The sequence below is a fragment of the Apteryx rowi genome, unplaced genomic scaffold (assembly GCF_003343035.1).
Source record: "Apteryx rowi isolate R43461 unplaced genomic scaffold, aptRow1 scaffold_61, whole genome shotgun sequence".
NCBI lineage: Eukaryota > Metazoa > Chordata > Aves > Apterygiformes > Apterygidae > Apteryx > Apteryx rowi.
Window position 1 is genome coordinate 916362 of NW_020450883.1, and position 17999 is coordinate 934360.

The window sequence follows — 17999 nt, forward strand, 5'->3', positions numbered from 1 at the left end:
ATGCCTAACCTCATTATGATCTGCATCTGGTAAAGTAATATTACAGCAAAGCATTAGACTTGCAGATCTCTGGCCACTGTTGGGGGTGGCAGTAGGAAATGTCATTAAAAAAGTAGGAATATTCTACATAGCTTACATCACCCCATTAATACTTTTTTTTTTGGCAGATAGTCATCCATTTTAGGCTTCTATACAAATATGTGGTGCAGTTGCAGCCGGAAACAAAGGAGAAGTTACAAGAAACAGACATTATTCATGCGAGTGTTTAAAAAAATAGTTTTTGCATCCTAACAGCCTCACATGCTAAGCTGTCCTTGGAAGGCTATAATGACCGGGAGTGTTATTCTGATGGTGCAAAGACCACCACATAGTTATTATCAAAGCATACCAAAATCAGTGATATATTTAATGATGTATTGTCTTCTTTTGATAAGGCATTTGAATCCAAGTAAGACATATGTTAACAAAGTGTATTCAGTAAAGGGTCTTTGAGCTTATTTAAATATGAGTTCAAACTCTGAAGGTTTATAACTTAGGCATGAAATTTCTGTCTGCTTTAAATTGTATTGCCAAACACTCTAGCAGAACTCAGGCTGGTCTTTTCAGTTGTGCATACAATTCTATGTACTGGTATTATAGCACTCAGTTTTGTGTTCTTGGTGTGCATAGCATTAATGTGTAAATTGCAGGGACAGTGTTCTGATTTACATAAAAAATGTGCCACCATCGTCAAGAATACCTTCCAGAGACTGCCAGTGTTTGTTTGTCCAACTGAAGGAGTCTCTGACTGCTTACTAACTTGTTTTCTTCCACATACAGGATGTCCAAGATTTCTTTGCTGGTTCCTGCAAAATACTTGCTGATCTTGAAACCCTTGTTAAGTTATTTAAAGATAACAAGCCTTTTTTTTTTTCTCCTTTCTCATGGAAATCTTGAAACTCCAAAGTTAACTCCATATTTGTTTCCTTGAATAACATTGTTAATGACCAAATTTTATGAGGTCCCTACCACTGTTATTCATCACACAAGGGCAATGTGAAGCTTAATTTATAACTGTAAAGTTAGTGGCTGGTTTGAAATTAGAGTATACTTCAATACATGCTCACAGCCATGTTTTGAACTTTACAAGGATACTAGGTTATAAAAGTTATATGATTTTTAATTTTGTTTCCTGACTGTCATTGATCTTTCTTAGCTACAACTTTTCTGAGGTTGTGTCTATGTAGGTGATTCCAGTAATGCAACTACAGGCCTTTTTTCCTTTTAACAATGTCTTATTTTGGTTTATCTTTCCTTAATTTAGTTTAATTGAGTTAATTTAAGTGGTACTTAAGATGTTTTAGAGACTGTCCTCTTTTGCTTAAAAATGGTTTATTTTAGTGCAGGTTATTTCATTTTTATTTCATGTAATTCCTTATGCATGTCACATTCCAGATGATAAAGTCTTCGTCTGATAACTAAAGGAATTGTCCTTGAAAACTTTCATTTTTGCAGTTAAAGAAATCTGATATTATATTTTCTTTGTTATGGAATTTTAATGCATCCTGGGAAGTGTGCTGGATGGTTCTTCTGATAGTTTCCCCTCTAAGTAGGAGATGAGCACATACATCTTTATATTTCGTCCGCCTCTCAGCATGAGAGCTTATCTACTGAAGTTCTCCTGAGACAAACAGTCTTGGGAAAAGACAAACCTTGACTATAAGAAAGTGAATCACATAATTATAGTTCCATTGCAGTGTTAGGCAATTTTGAATTCCTGAAAGTAACACTTATATTTCAGGTTAACCATAACATTTACACTTGAACATAGTGTTGTATGAAAAGATGTTATGCTAGAGAGCCTTTTTTTTTTTTTAATCTAAAGTGATGGCCTGTTTTTGATACAATATTTATTACTATGGAAATTATTATTTTATCTGAAATCGAGTAGTATGATTCAAATGGAGATTAAAAATGGGAATAGATTAACTGTAAACTTTAAAGATGGTTCTTCGAGTATTTGTCATATGTGCATATGCCTTATGCATATGATTTTGGAAGTTTTCAAAAAGTGCCATCAACTGGGCTGCAAATGTATACTGAGTTTCCTTGTCATGGCTAGCAGGTGTACCACCTGTATTTTCTTATTGCGTCTTACAGGAAGATGTATACTGTATTATGGGTAAGTTGATTTGATGTTTCTTTGCGAAAAAATGTCGAGAATGAATAATGTATTCTTAATTTTCATGTGAAAAAATAGCATAGAGAATTCCGATATGCAAAGAATCCTATTCGTGTACTTACTGCCAGTGAGCTATGAGGAACTGTCAATGATTTGATCCAGATGACAGCGGCCATAGAAGTCAACATAGCTTCCTTAGTTGTATTTCATGCACCGAGTGAAGAAACTGCTCTCTACAGATATGTGCTGTGCTTTGTATCAGCCCATTGGCAGATCTCAGTCTTTCAGGTTGTTCTGTGTCTGTTTTGAGCAATTGGTAGCTGCTTTTGGGGCTGAGTCAGTTTATCACAAAGAGGGTTTGACTGAATAATGGCATGTATCGTGGAGTGTTGCTGGTTGGCAGAAGGATGTGACTGTTCATCAAAATTTATTCTACCAGAACTTGAACAACATTCTCAGGTTCTTTCAGAAAAGTGCAAATATATAAGATTATTGGTAAAACATCACGTTCATAGTGCTTCATGGAACATTGAGCACTGGTCTTGGAAAGTAGATGTGTAGTTTGGAAGGGAAAGTTTGAACTTCTTTCACTGTGGGAGCTGATACTTTCACCATGATTTTTGCTAGTCTTGAGTAATGGGAATCTGCACTGTTATGTAGCTGAAGAAGAAAGCATTCTTGCTTATCACAACTGAGCTTCTGAATTTTTTCAGTCAGCATGGATGCCAGGAGTTGTTCTTTATTCTTACTTTGAGAGTTGTCAGTTAAGGTGAATTTTGAATTTATGGAAACTGGAGTTTGTGGTTGCTTTGTGTCTTTTATAACATTGCCTGGGAGCATGAGGAGGTACAGGGTGCTTCTGTAGTCCTAACAGAAATATGTGATCAAAAAATTCTGAACTCGGATGTGGCATATGAATGCCTGTCCTGAACCTACACATACCAATGTGAATCAGGAAATTAATTTTATTCTGGGCTAAGTCACTGTTGGCTCTTCAGTTATGTAGTAGGTGTTGAAAGGACTCACTAAAGAGAATACATCAAGTGATTATATACTATATGGATTCTTTCAAACAACCAGTATTTTTGAGTGCTGCTTTTTATTTTCTTGCATAACTGTTTTGGGTAACCACTTCTTATAAATGATATGTAACTTCTCTGACTTCATGGAAACCAGGAAACCTACTCTGCCTGTACCAGCTGAGGAGCTGACTTGCACATTTTTCCTGTCTATGGTATTGGTGCACATTTGAAGTAAAGTGAAACAGAACAAGGCAGACTAATTCAATTTATGTAGAATACTTTACATACGAGATTGCATGTTTCACCTGGTGAGAAAATTATCAAAAGCAGCATTATTGTCATATTCTGTAATTGGAGTCATGCATTCTGTAACTTTGGTTTTTTAATATCAATTTCTTTTGACATTTTATGATTTCAGTATGTGGGTAGGTGGATGTTGATTGAAAGCAGATGAAACAATATTTCTGAAACCCATGAAAGGTGATAAATTAAGCCCTAGGTTGCCTTGGAAATTCTTAAAAACAACTGAAAATCATAAACCATACGGGAGTGACAACAAAGAAGAAACTTAAATCCCTTAAGGATATCTGCCTGTTTTGGTTTTGTATGCTCTTGGCTTGTGTTGCATTCCTTTACAAAGTGCTGAGTTAGGTAGCCTTCCTCTGGAAAGTGGAGGAATATTGTTCCTTTCCTGGGTGGGTTCCTGAGCCTATTCGGGTAGAGAACAGTGAGATTGCAGGGTGTAATACGCAAGAGGATCACAGCTGAGAGGTTGGGTCCTGTGGTTCATGCAAGGGGACTAAGAGACTGCAGTAAGGAGGAGTGAGAAGATAATCATGCCTCAGAGGAGAAGGAATAATTTGTTAGAGACCAGAGGCAAATGGGGAGGGTTTGCTTCTAGTCAAAAAGCCAGTTAACTGGAAGTAATTGCTCTAAACATAACATAAAGGGGAAAATAAATTTATTAAAGTAGTTTTGAAATGTTAATTTTTTTTGAGGTTGTGTAAGATGCAATCCTGTGTGTCTGCATACAGGATTTTGTCCCTGGCTTCATTTGGAATTGTGGTTTGAAAATAAATATAAAGCTCTTGAAAAGAACGAAGTGATGTAAGAGTGTTGCCAGCTTTCTTCCTGGCTCTTGCATTCTTTTCTCTTCCTCTGTCTGCAAAGGACTGTAAAGATCACAAAAGAGAGAACTGAAATAGTGAAGTTTGTATGTAATTAAGGCATAAATATTGGTCTAATCAAAAGCAGAGCAAATAAACTCAATAATTCAGCAATGTGCAGGAGCAGTGGGAAACCAGAGAACTGTGTGAGAGAAGTAGAGCTCTTACTCTAGAACTCATTCCAGGGTTGAAAACTGAATTTTGGGCTCTAAGAGGAGGGTCTGAGGTGCAGGGTGAAGGCTTCAGTCCTGTGGGGGATCCATTCAGCAATGGTACAGAGCGGTGCAGTCAAGGGATATCAGATTCAAAGTGAGTAATAAATATGAAGCAAGCTACAATCCTTGACAGCAAATTTTGCCTTCTCTGTTTTCTTTATAGTTTTGCAGTATCAAGCCCAGAATTCTCTGTCAGGTTACAACTAGAATGAAAATATCTAAAATAATGGTAGTATAAGCTCCTAGAAGAGAATGCCAAAGAAATAATTTTGAAAGCTAGTTCACAAAGTTGAAGCCACTTGTGGGATCATTCTGTAAGGAAGGTTAAAAAACATAGGAATGGAACTAAAGGCAGAGATTTGAGAGCTATTTATTTTTTCAATTCAGGAAAAGTTATAAGTAACAAAAAAAATATGTCTTGACAGAAGGTTTTTAACTAAAAAGAAAGTAATCAGACAACTATAAAACTGATGTCCACATTTTATATTTCATCTCCTCCTTGTGTCCAGCTATTTCTTCATTGCTATGCTTTTGTAGCTAAATAATCAACAGTGAAGATTCAACTGCTGAATATGGATTTGATGATAGGCTTTTTTTTGCAGACATTTTGTATTTTTTTACTTATATCTGGATTATGGGCAAATGTTTACTGAAGTGATACTAGTTCTCTTGAGAAACTCTGTAAAAATGTAAGAAAATTCACATGTAGGATATACTAATTAATTTCTTTATGCAACATTTGGCTTTCTTGTAGACAAATATTATATAATCCATATTTTATTCAGCACTGATAAAAATACTATCAAATTTATAATGTTTTTGTGGCAATGGATGCTAATTTATCATGGGAGGAGATCCATAAAGCCTTTGCACTTTTGTAAAGCGGATGAAGGCAGTCATGGACTGAAGGAATGTGATGATTCAGCTTATTGTACTTCATTAAACATTCCTCTGCTGTTGGAATTCTTTTCTGAAATAAACAGTTTTTTGTAAATACATCATTAGAAACAGACTGCATGCTACAAACTTACTTTTTATTATTTGAAAGTTCTATTCATTCACTTTTCAATATGCTATGCCATTTTCCTTTCCACATTCACATCATTTTCTTTAACCTTAATTGGCACCTACATGCCTTCTCATTGATCACAGAAGATTTAATAGGCACAGTCCATTTGAATGAACAGAACCATAGACCTCGTCATTAGTCAAAACAAGTGTATAAGAACCCAGTTCAGAAAAAAAGACTTAACAATTTACTCTCAGGTTTCCAGAATGAAAAGACATTTCCCTCCTCAAAATTGGTGTACTTTGCAGGTCCTAAAGTAACTAGACTGCCTGTGAAGCTACCTTGAAGTTCCCAGCCAGCTTGAACACACAATTAGGCTGAAATTTTGCTGTTGGCTGAGTCAGTAATAATTAAGACACTGATTTCATTGTGGCCAGGGTTTTACACCCATTCTTCTTTTCCTAGGATTTCTCTTTTCCACATCTCTTTCTCAATAGAAGATGACATTTTTAAATTACTCCTGTTGAATAAGTTCATTCTCTTTGAGCTGCACTCTTGTTTTATTCTCCAGACATTCTAGATGCTTTCAGTTTCATAATATCATTTTTATGAAGTCCTGCACAGAAAAACTGGTAATAAGTAAAATGAACTTTTGCAACAGCCAGAACTGACCATTGATATTATTAAATCATTTCTCCTGTAATGTGGTCTAGCATGCACCGTTCCTGAAAGTCCAGCTGTGTCCTAGATCTGATTGTTCCGCATTGTTCAATGTCTGTGACATTTGTCTATTTTTCCTATCAGAGAATGAGTGTCAGGTTACAAAAAAGTTGAAAGGTGCCATTCAGGTTGAATGAAGTGAATTGTTTGGTGCTATTTGGCAAGATGCAGCACATTTCATCGATGAGGAACTTAAAGCAGAGTCTGTGGCATGATAAAGGGTGGAGGTTAGAGGAAGTAAGGAATGGACAAAGATGTTAATTTTGTGGATAAGAATATGAACACAAATTCTAAGCAATAGAACTACTGAAATACTTTATTACACTGTATGTGAAATAGCGTGTGACATAGATGTCAAATCTCTTTTCTTTGTGCTTGTCGTGATGCATAATTCTCTTAGCACTGTTTGCTATTCGTCATTAGTGCCCATGACAGCATCAGTATTGTTTGTCTCTGCAACCAGTTATTTGTTTTCTTTAAGAACTGCCTGAGGCTACCTTAATTGAAGAGGAAGTACAGGAGACAGAGACGTGGGCCAGGCCTCTTGTATACCTTTGGCAGAAAAGAGCACATAATTTCAAGGCTGAAAAAGAATATAATGCAGCCTGTGCCAAAAAGGAACCACACTGTGCCATTTGCACTCTTCTCATGCCATACTACAAGGTAAGCAGGATCCTTATAGTTTCGTCTTTGAGCAAAATGGGAAATAGCTGCCCAGCTACTTCATTCCCTGTAAAACAGTAAATTAAATAAACTTATGTGTTTGATTTATATGAGGAGTAAATAAACCCGATATGGCTAAAATTAGAGCTTACACTCCATTAACCTGCATTTAGCATTAGTTGCTGATGGTATTTACCTTCCGCTGGGGTTCATGTAGGATTGGTAGCAGGGCATGTATGCTTACCCTTGCAGACAGTATACAGTTCTGAAGGTTGTGAATCCACATAGGTTCTTATTTCTAGACACTTCCTTATATGTACCTCTTCAAATGCTTTTCCTTCGAGCCACTACCACTCCTCTTTCCTGCAATGTTGAAGAAATAACTATTTTCACAGTACTTGGGCCTTCTCAGGAATAATATTCCCACTGAAACAGTCTAACCCACAGCACTGTTTGATATCAGACTGTGGAATTTTTATATGGAATGTCAGTTAAAAATGCTGACAAAGTACTATTTGTTTTGTAAAACTCAATGCTTGCAGCTTAATAAAGTATTAAACCTGAAAGCTGACCTTCAAGTTACTTTGAAATACCTTGCAAGGGCTGTGACACACTAGTGTGTGGTAATTTTTTTCACATTTAATACCGTAACTCTTGTGGGTTTTGGTGTTGTTTTGACATCACTGTATTGTGAATGAAATACACTGAACTCTAAAGACTAGGTGTTGAGGAGAAGCAAACCTTTCATCTGAATCTTTTTTTTAATCTGTGGTGATTTTTCCCGTTAACACTAGCACATGAATAGAAGAGTACTTGTTGCTACAACATTCCCACCTCCAGGAGAGCTGCAAGCAAAACTTGATAATATTTTAAGTGCATATGATAACAGATATAAAAATCCTTAATGAATAAGACTATTCTAAACATTTTTATGAATGAATTTAGTTCTGAAGGACTTCAGGATGTCAGAAAATAATAGTTGCCTGCTGGATCTCACACACTCCACAGACTTGCATAACGTAGTGGCTTCTGATGTAAAATTGAAAAGAACTTCTGGCTAGAAAATAGTAAGCCCTTCATACTCAGAAATCCTGAACTGTGTGGAAACTACAAAATTTCTCTTGGAGAAAAGAGCTATTCTATGGTAACTCCACAATAATGCATTCCCTGAACGTTGTGCTAGGGACTGCTCTCTTCTGTTCTCTCTCTAATGGAAATTTGAAAAGCTCTTAAAAGGGACTCCCCCTCTGGGTGAGGACTAGGAAAAAGACTCTCTTGACCCTTCAGGAGTCGGGGAAGCAAACTGTAAAGTGGATTGGTATTGGTTTCTCTCTTGCTTTCCCCAGACACCTCTTGCTGCGTACCATGACCACCTTCCCACTCTGGGAAATGTTTGTGTATTTCCAGCTGCCAGCTGGGGAAGCTCTTTTTATGTTGAAAGCCAGACTACTAGCTTCTCCATTTGTTTTTGTTTTTGTGGCAAAGGAAGGCATAATTGGATTGAAATTGCCAATCAATTAAATCTCCCTTCCTGGGCAGATGCTACTTTATTTAATTGTTCTTTCCAGTGGACAGAAAAATATCAGATGTGTCAGCATTACCAGGGAGTTCCTATTGTCTTCCCGGAATTTTAATTTCTAGCAGCTTCATGGATGAATCTCAGTTGCACTGGGCTCAGCTGAAGAGCTCGAAGGGAGACAGTGGTACAATATCATTGAACACAATTGCAGTATCACCAATTTTCAGTCTGTCTGAGTGCTATTTTTTGATTTCATAGTTATTGGAGTAGTCAAGGGGCTGTAGAATGGTGGTGATAGAAGCATCAGTTTTCTTATAAAACTGTTACATTGTTACTGCAAGAACTGGGAGGGGAGAAGTGATTTCACCATCATTGGAAGGACCAGTAAGTAAAGCTCTCCTTTCTTTTAGTTAAATACAATTTTATGTTTTTTCCAGCCGGACAACCATAATGAAGACAATTATACTTTTGGGGAAGCAAACTCTGAAGAAACATTTATGGCTGAAAATGAAAAGACGAAGCCACTTATTCCAGAGATGTGTTTTATATATAGTGAAGAAAACACTGAAAACTATCCGTCAAATGCCTTTATCGAAGAAGATGGAACAAGTCTTCTGATTTCCTGTGCAAAGTGTTGTGTACGGGTTCATGCAAGTAAATAAACTAATTCTTCAGTTGTTAGAAATGTCATATCAAGTTTTGTTTAAGTGATAAATAATAGTTAACTAGGCATCAGGTATGTCAAAATAAATACCTGAAGAACATTTCTGTATGTAATACTTAAATCACTGGCTAAAATTTTGCATAAGCTATATTGAATGTTCCATTAGTAGTTAATGGTTGTTGTGAAAACAGTGAAGAATTACAACTTTGAAGTTTACTGTCCATACCATTAAAAAGAAGAAGGAAAAAAAGCTTTTATAGTTAGAGCGTTGATTCTGGTAGGTAGCAGGCAATAACCTGACCTTTGTAAATTATACGTTCATACCATTCTTTGCTGCAGTTTCAAAAGATCTCACATGTGTTGGCTGGTGTTTGTGTGGAAATTTTGGAGTTGCATTGGTTGGAAGATGATGCACATCTTCTTAGCGAAAGCTAAAATTCCAGCTGTGTACTACATTCAAGGTCACCAGTTACTTGGTTCAGTCATTGTCTGAGACAATTTTATAATCTCCAGATACAGTGCCCTTATCAGCTATCCTAGATGACCTTCTTATTGTTTCTGTAAACTTTCAATAATTATGGAGTGCCAACTTCTGATTCCTGTTTCAATCCCTAGCTGTTAAATTCCTGTTTTGCTCCTCATATTTTAAACAACAGTCAGATGTCAATATGTTCTTATTAAGTAGTCAGGGTAAAATTTTGCTATATTTGAGGACTTGTGAATATTGCCATTGACTGTAGTCATAGACTGACTGCAGTAATTTCATCCCTCCTATTCTTTATTCTTTTGAGTGTGATTGATGAATGCACAAATTTTCCACAGTATCTTCTACAGATGTTAGGACTTGACTCTGAGAAGTCCATGTGAAATCCATATATGGAAGTGCTATGTAATTGCACAGAGTGAATGTCAATGCACTGATTGGAATTGTTCATTGTTACTAAGGGGAGAATTGGTTACTTACTATTGAACTGAAAGGAAATAATTCTTTTTTTTTTTTGAGGTTTGGGAAACACATATAAATATAATTTATATATTCCATAGACTACTTGGGAATAGCATTAAACCTAACATTGGAAGGGCCTCGTGGTCACAGGAAATGAATTGTACTAGTGTTTGAATTGTATGAAGCCATAGAGAGAAAGGCAGAATATATTATTCAACCCAGCTCTCTTATTCTAGGTTGCTATGGTGTCCCTTCTCATGAAATCCATAGTGAATGGTTGTGTTCTCGATGCAGAAAAGGAGACTGGACAGCTGTAAGTTTCACATATTGCTCAGTTATCTAACACATTACAGATCAAAAAAAAAGCACACACGTTATATGTGGAATGCAGCCTGGGTGTCTGGGTTTTTCTAAAGACACTTTTGTTGAAGAAAGGTTTATTTGCAAAATATGATTAGAGTGCAATGTAAAATGTAACTGCATTTTGAGACACAAAAATCTGGATAAGTTTTACAAGCTCAAGAAAAGTCTTTGCTAACAATATAGTTCTGTGTAAAACATTGTTCAAAGAAACAACTGAACATTTAAATATATTCAAGAGACAGAATAAGAAATGAGATTTCCTCTAAATATTTTAGACTTTGAATATGTGTATGTGGCAGCTGGGGAACAGAGGAAGGGAAATAGAATAGTAAATTGCAGTCTAGAATGAAAGTGTTCTTTTACAGCATTTAAAGATTTACTGCAGTGTATGATCAGAAAAAGATTTCATTCCTGAAGCTCCTAAATGCCTATTGTTTGATATAAAAAAAAGTATGCAATAATTTTATGTAAAGGGAAATGATAAGTAAGTAATAGTCGATAAAATCTCCACATTCTATATTTGTTTAAAAAAATAAGTGATTTAAAATTTTACATTTCACCAATCTATCAGTTGGCCTGCCAAGGCAACTAATATTTGTTTTCCTTAAAACAGCTTGAGGAAATGTGATAATGATTTTTGATGGCACCACAGCTCCTCTTCACTCAGTTGTTGAAATAAAATCAGATAGTTCAAATGCCTTAAAAATGTAAATCCTTAAATGGAATGATAAAATTTTTAGATATGTTGAAGAAGAAATGAGGATTCACACTCCTGGAAACTGTAATATCACTTTTCACACTTCATTTCTTACAATTATGAACTTAACTTTTAAGATAACTAACAGTGACAGCATTAGCAAAGTAAAAGTAAGAATAGATGTGAAAACTTTCATTTTCCTTTTGTATATGGTCAGCATTTTCAAATTTCTTTGTGAATGCTGAGTATTAAGGAAACAAATGAGAAACTAGCATTTACAGTGCACATATTATATAAACTGGGGAAAACAAAAGGAAAAGAGTGACTTAGAACTGCTCATTACAAAAATACAGTGTTTATAATGTTTAGTCCAAAGTTCTCTCAGTGAATAGCTATTAAAAATTTACTGAATCAATTTCTATCTCTGTAATATGTTCTCATTTTAGTAGGCAAGGCATTCTTACTAGGTAAAATCCAATTTTCATCTTTCATTGGTAACCAGGAAACCTTGTTATAGCTTCCTTATCAGAGAGTCAGGAGTTTCAGGATCTCTGGAACTACTTTTGCAACTATTCTTCCAGAGTCAGTGGAAGGTTGAGGGGAAAAGCAAAAGTCTGCCGTGTCAGGTGGCAGGGAGCCATTAACTTGGAATCTAATTATCAGTTAAGCAAACAGGGTTAGACAGCCCTGCTGCTCTATCAGAAAGTTCTGTCAATTTTCTTTCAGGACAGAGACAGCAATGGCATATGTAAGTATGGGAATTCTAAGGAGACCATTCATGAGATACCTTGTGTGACAGCAGTAGAATTGAGTCATATGTATTTGTTAAAAACACTGAAAACTCTAGATCATTGGCTTGGAGTCTGCTATTAACTGCAATATAACAGTAACAAATTTGCAGGGAAATTTAGAGAGAGTCCTCATCGTTTGATTATAGTGTGTTTGTTTATCAAAATCACTGAAAAAATGAAACAAAATTCAGTCCCAGATTTTGTTAATGCTGTATTGTAGAGAGGTTTCTAAAATAGTTTAGAGTTTTGGATTATTTTACAAATTATTTTGGTTATTTTACAAGTGAGGAAGGCATTCGGATAGCACAGTGGTAGGTAGAATATAAGAACAAAAATAGTGAAATAATGACTGGTTTGACTCTTAATTATTTTCACTATGGGGCAGTAAGGGAGAATTGTGGAATGTGATAGAAAAAGGAAAATGTGGGGGAAAGGATAAAGCTTGACCCCATTAGGATTTTTCTTTGGCAAAATTTTAGGGGATAAATTCACATTCAAAGAGAGCACTCATTTCTCAAAACTGAGACTTTGGGGGGGACTATAGTATTTTTTATTAACATCTTACATGAGAAAAATTATGCACATTGTACTTCATCTTTTTTCAAAACTTTAACTGTGATCTGGTGACCTGAATGAAATGAACTGATGCCCTCAAGAGAATTCCTCATTCAAATATCCCTGTGGAAGAAAATTCACATTCTTAATGTCGTATTCTGACATTCAGTTGGAAAGTTTCACTGGGATGTTGAAGACTGAATAGATATGTGATGAAAAAATTGCTTTCCCATTCTTAGATCAGGTATCTGAAGCAGCTGAAGAAGCAAGTTAGTTGTGCAGTGCTTAGAAACTTCAAATTAGTATTGCTTGTTTACTTACATAATTTATTTTTTTATTTTTGTGTATAGCCTCATTTTCCTTTCTTTTGGGGCAATAAATCTGGCATCTCTCATTAGTATTAAATTTACTTAAAGGTTGTCCTTCATAATCTGGTGTCTCGTATTCCTTGTTGCTATGTGCGATTCACATGTCAATGTGAACTGTTCTTTGTCAGTTGAAAGATGCAGGAAATGACAGATACTAGGCATGAAATCCCCTACCCATTGGTGCTAAGTAACAAAAATCCTACAGTTTCAAGGATGTGAATAAGGCTATATTTGAAATTCTGTTATTTACTCATATATAAGTGATATCCAGGTTAATTTTTCTTTTTTAATAATAGCGTGTGTCAGTACTCTTGAATTGCTGAAGCAATCTCAGAACTATTAGTGATTATATCTGAGAATTTGCAGACCAAGCTGCCAGCAACCCAGAAAAAGTAACGTATTTTTTAAAAAAAGGGAGAAAATGGGTGACCGAGAGTAGCAGTGGCAGTCAATCTAATTTGAATTCCAAGAGAAATACCAAACAAATTATCAATGTATCAATTTCTAAGCACCTAGACAATAATAAAGTTGTAAGTACAAAGAGGTATCTATTTAAGAACAAATCATATCAAACCAACTGAATTTTTTTGCCATGACAGCTCCTGAGAATAAGGCATAAGCATAAGATTTCATATGTCCTGACTTTCACAGGCTTTTAATAATGCTTTAGGTTCTGATATTCGAGCCAGAGAAATACGATCTAGATCCATAGTTGCCAGATATATTGGAATATGGATTTGCTTTCAACCCTCAGTATCTCAGGCCAACAGCCATCATTCTCATCAGACTCTTAATTTAATTGTTAAGGTGATGATAAATTTCTGTGGATCATTTGTTGATTACTTTTCATGTCCTATGGAACATATAGGGAAATCTAGACTGGTCCATTTAAAGTCATTTTAAGATGAATACACAGCTGATTGGGAAGTATATTTCGTGGGCAAATTCCAAAGTGTTAAACTCGCAGAATATGTCAAACTGTTCCACAACTGTCTAGTATTATTACATATATTATTTTCTTGAGTTATTTCAATATTTCAATGAAATTAAAGGATGAATAAAAGCATTTCTGCTGTATGTTCTGTGAGTACAAAGGACCTCAGGCATTTTGTAGGATGAGACTAGAAATAATATTACTATATTGCAGAAATGATATAAAGTAAATCATATGTAATTCAACAGAGATAGGTAAAATACTTAGGAGTTATCAGTTGAACACATATAAGATGGGTGTGCCTTCATAGACAGGAGCTCCAGCTGCCATCAGAGTGGTCACAAACTGAACATAAGTCATCAGTATTACACCGTTCTAAGAACATCCGGACATCACACGGGGATGTTTAAACTCTATACTGGGAGTAAAGCCTGGAAAACATGAGGAATGATCTTTCTGCTCTCTTCAGCTTTGATGAGAGCCCAGCTGAAAAGCTATGTTTGGCTGTAAGCACACATACTTCAAAAAAAGATCAGACTGAATGAACTGGAAGAGGAGTAATTGAGATTTCAAAAAAGTATATATATTTTTTCAGTCATTCTTCCTAGACCTTAATCATCCCATAAGGGAGGATTGAAAAGTAATCCGTTTCTTCAGTGCGGCCAGGAGAAGACAGAAGAGAAATACATACACATAATTTTATGTATGAGAATAGTATATTGCAAAGAGGAACATAATCAGTTGTCATCCCTTCCTGCTAAGGACAAGATGAGTTGTAGCAGCCTTAAACTGCATCAGCAGATGTTTATGTTAAACTCATGAAATTTTACAAATTTCTATTTGTAAAAATAATGAAATACTGGAATGGGCTATGTAGAGATTTTGCAGAATCTCCTCCTGAAGATTTTTAAAAACATATTAGGCAAACATTTGTCAGGAGTAGTGGAAGAAGAGTTGATTGTTCTTTGAAGCATTAAGGATAAAGTAGATACTGAGGTTTCTTTTTCCTATGGTTCTCTTTTGTCATTGCCTATTTGAAAAGTATTATTCATTGCAAAGCAATGTGAATCTAGTACTCTGTGGAGAAAAACTTGCTTGATATACAGCTTAAATCTGTTAGTCTATTTTTGTGTGTATGGAAAGCCATTGCTGCTGTCTGCATGATTAAGCACTGCTGATACTTCTTTGGGTCCTATTTATCATGTTAGGGTCATGTTTCTGTCTGTTCAGAGTTTGAAGAATAACCTTAGATTACTCTAAGAGCTTTCACTTCAAAATAGTATGATACTTCCATCTAATCTTAGCATTATACTTAGGATAAATATGGTTCCCTTTTATCCAATCTTTTGTTCATCTTTAACAAAAGATAAGCTAATTGAATATAGGACTGCCTAGGGTACTATTTTGCCTTTTTAAAATATGCAATTTATGTTAGTCTCACCAAACTTCTGCTGAAAGGTTTATGCTACCTTTGAATTACATGCTTATGTATTTTTTATTAACCAGTTTTTGATTTGTATATTTTTTTCTGTACCTGTTATTATACATATGATATTTAATTGTATTTTAATTTGCCCTGCAGCACCATAAGTGTCTCTGGAAAGAGAGACATAATTAAAGAAAACTACTTGTTTGTACAACCTCTTTTTGCTTAAGGGAATATAGAGTGAGTATATTTTATATGCCAGTTTTCATGGTTCAGACTTCAGGTTTCTATATGAAAAAAAAGAAAAAAAAAACTTATTTATCTAAATTCTTGATCGGGTTAAGTGTTCCTAAACACTGTGGCTATTGTAGAAGATTTGAAACTGAGATTTGATGAACTGTGGAACTTATGTACCCACATGCCTTTTAAAATATCAGTTCTTGCATCAGAAAAGTGCACAAAATCAGAAGATTTAATTGTCAGAAAATATCTCTTGTCTAATAGTCCAAATTCCAAAATATCTGAAATGTTTTCATTCCTCTTCACACTGCCACAGAGAAAGAGGATATTTAGTTGAGGAAGATCTGTCTGAGAAATCCTCCTCCGAGTAAGAGTTTGAATCCTTAATGGAATGTGCTTGGCAAAAAAGGAAAAAGTTTTGTGTAATGGAGAAAAAAATGGAAGTTATGGAAAGAGTAGTACTATGAATGCTTTACAATATTTTATGTCAGCCTTTTCATCTTTCAAGCGTATCTTTGTATTCTACTATGCAGGAGGTCCTGTTTGATAATGATTATTGACAAGGGAGAAGAGTGATATTGAATCCATCTGTGTTAAGGTCCCCAAAATAGTGATAAATCACCCTCCTAAAACAACAAAAAAATCAAATAATATTTAATAAGTCATCTGCATGGCTTCTGAAAGTGTAACTGCATTCATACAAAGTGTCTTGATTGAGAACAAATGCCTCATTAATCTTAAGTGCTTCAGCTGGAGAAAGTTAGTGAAGTCAGGAAGAATAATGACTGGCATTATAGGCAATGCAACATACTGTACTGTGTGCAAGGATGTAGTCACCTAGTAGCTATACTGCATAAACACAATACCTTTATTATTTAGTGGGGAAAAAAATTAGGAGGGGAAGGAGTTAGAAAGAAGAAGAAATATGGGAAATAATTAAATGCACTTGGATGATTTACTTCCTAGTAAGTTAGGTGCAAATAAGGCTACTAAGGAAACTGCATGACTTTTACAGACTAATTTAACTATCCTTAGCACAGCGGAAATAGTTCAGCATTTTACCTCACCAATAGCACTAATTATAAGACAACATGTATTTCAAGGATCCTATGTTGAATATTAATGGCAAGTGTGAAACACCTGTGTGGTATTTCTCCTGTAAGTAAACTGTTTCATGCTTTATGTTTTACTGCTCATCTGCAGACTTTTGGCTTATTTGGAATTTCTGGTTAAGGTAGTCCAATACCTAGGTTGAAAGAATTCTTCTGTTCCTTTCTTCCTTTTCTTTTTCTTCCTTTCTTCAAGACATTCAGAAAAGTGGCATATAATGACTTTCCATATTCATGCCCAGAAACTAGAGACTACCTTCAGTTGACATTTCTGCGTCTTCAGAAGAGTCCACCGGAACATTATTTCATTCTACTAAAAATAATGAATTTGAACAGTCTTATTATAATGGTGCCCTTCTTGCTGGTATAGTTAAATTTGTGTCAGCATTTCTATTATAAGCTCCTATTTTTAGAGCCTGATAACTGCCAAAATAATTCACTTCATGTGAGTTGGTATACAGTGTCTTAATTTTCAGACTGATACTGCTAACAAAGCTTTAAAAGCATTTGGATGTTGTTAAAGAAAAATTTTGGGGCTGAACATAAAAACCTGGCTACAGCAGGAAAGGTTTGAACTTTAAGTTTTCTCTTTCTCTTTTTCCTTTCCCTTCCTCTCCTCTTTTTCCTCTCCTCTCCTGTCCTCTTCTCTTTTTCTTCTCCCTCTCCCTTCCTGCCAGAAAAATGTATGTTTTTTTCAATCTGGCTTTTCCCCAACTTTCTCCACAGAAACATGGCTTACTGTGAGAATCACTTTTAAATGCTGGTGCTATCCATGTGTGGACTGGGGAGTGGGGAGAGTGATTTTTTTTTTCTGGTTTTCTGTTAGTCTAGAAACAATACATGCAGTGCTTGTAAAAACAGTCTTTGACACAACATAGGCAAGTTTGTTACCACTGTATTTCCTGATGCTGTCAGAGAAAGTGAATTGAAGACTGTTAAACTTGAATAATATCATTTTAACCTAAGTGCCATAATGATCAGACCCAAAGTCCTTTTAGTTGATTATCTGGTCTCTAGGAATATCACTACTAAATTATTGAGGGGGAAAAAAATGGAAATAGCCGGTAGCAAGACAGCCTGCCCTGCACAGCTGGTGCTAGGCTGCTTTCTTGAAGAAACAGTTTTTCATCTAATGACGTTCAGTCTTAAATCTGATATTTACTGTCACTTCCAAATAGTGTATTTTAATAACAGGAATAATCCTGCATACTTTTATCAGTATAAATGCCATCATTCCTTTTTTGTTTGTTTGTGAAGTGTTTAGCCTCACTGTTATCCTCTGGCAGTGATTTCTACGGTTGCATTAAATTTTGCATGAAAAATGTTCAGTTTTGTATTTGATACCTTTTTAATTTTGATTTTTCCTTTTCTTTTCTCCTTTCCTTTCCTTTCTTTTTTTCTTTCTTTTTCTTTCTTTTTCTTTCTTTTTCT

The 17999-nt window shown here is 35.3% G+C and overlaps 1 protein-coding gene across 16 annotated transcripts in view; it reads left to right on the plus strand.

Annotated features, from left to right (window-relative positions):
* Window positions 1-17999, plus strand: part of KDM4C (lysine demethylase 4C) — a 266672-nt gene that overhangs the window by 163459 nt on the left and 85214 nt on the right. For 11 of the 16 annotated variants that reach the window (XR_003256329.1, XM_026083604.1, XM_026083605.1 and 8 more), the window contains 3 exons: window positions 6775-6956; window positions 8913-9129; window positions 10322-10398. Coding sequence is in view for 15 of the 16 variants with exons in the window: in XM_026083604.1 (XP_025939389.1) it covers window positions 6775-6956; window positions 8913-9129; window positions 10322-10398 (476 nt within the window). In the remaining variant the exon portion in view is untranslated. The other 5 variants (XM_026083612.1, XM_026083616.1, XM_026083613.1 and 2 more) reach the window with 5 other exon arrangements.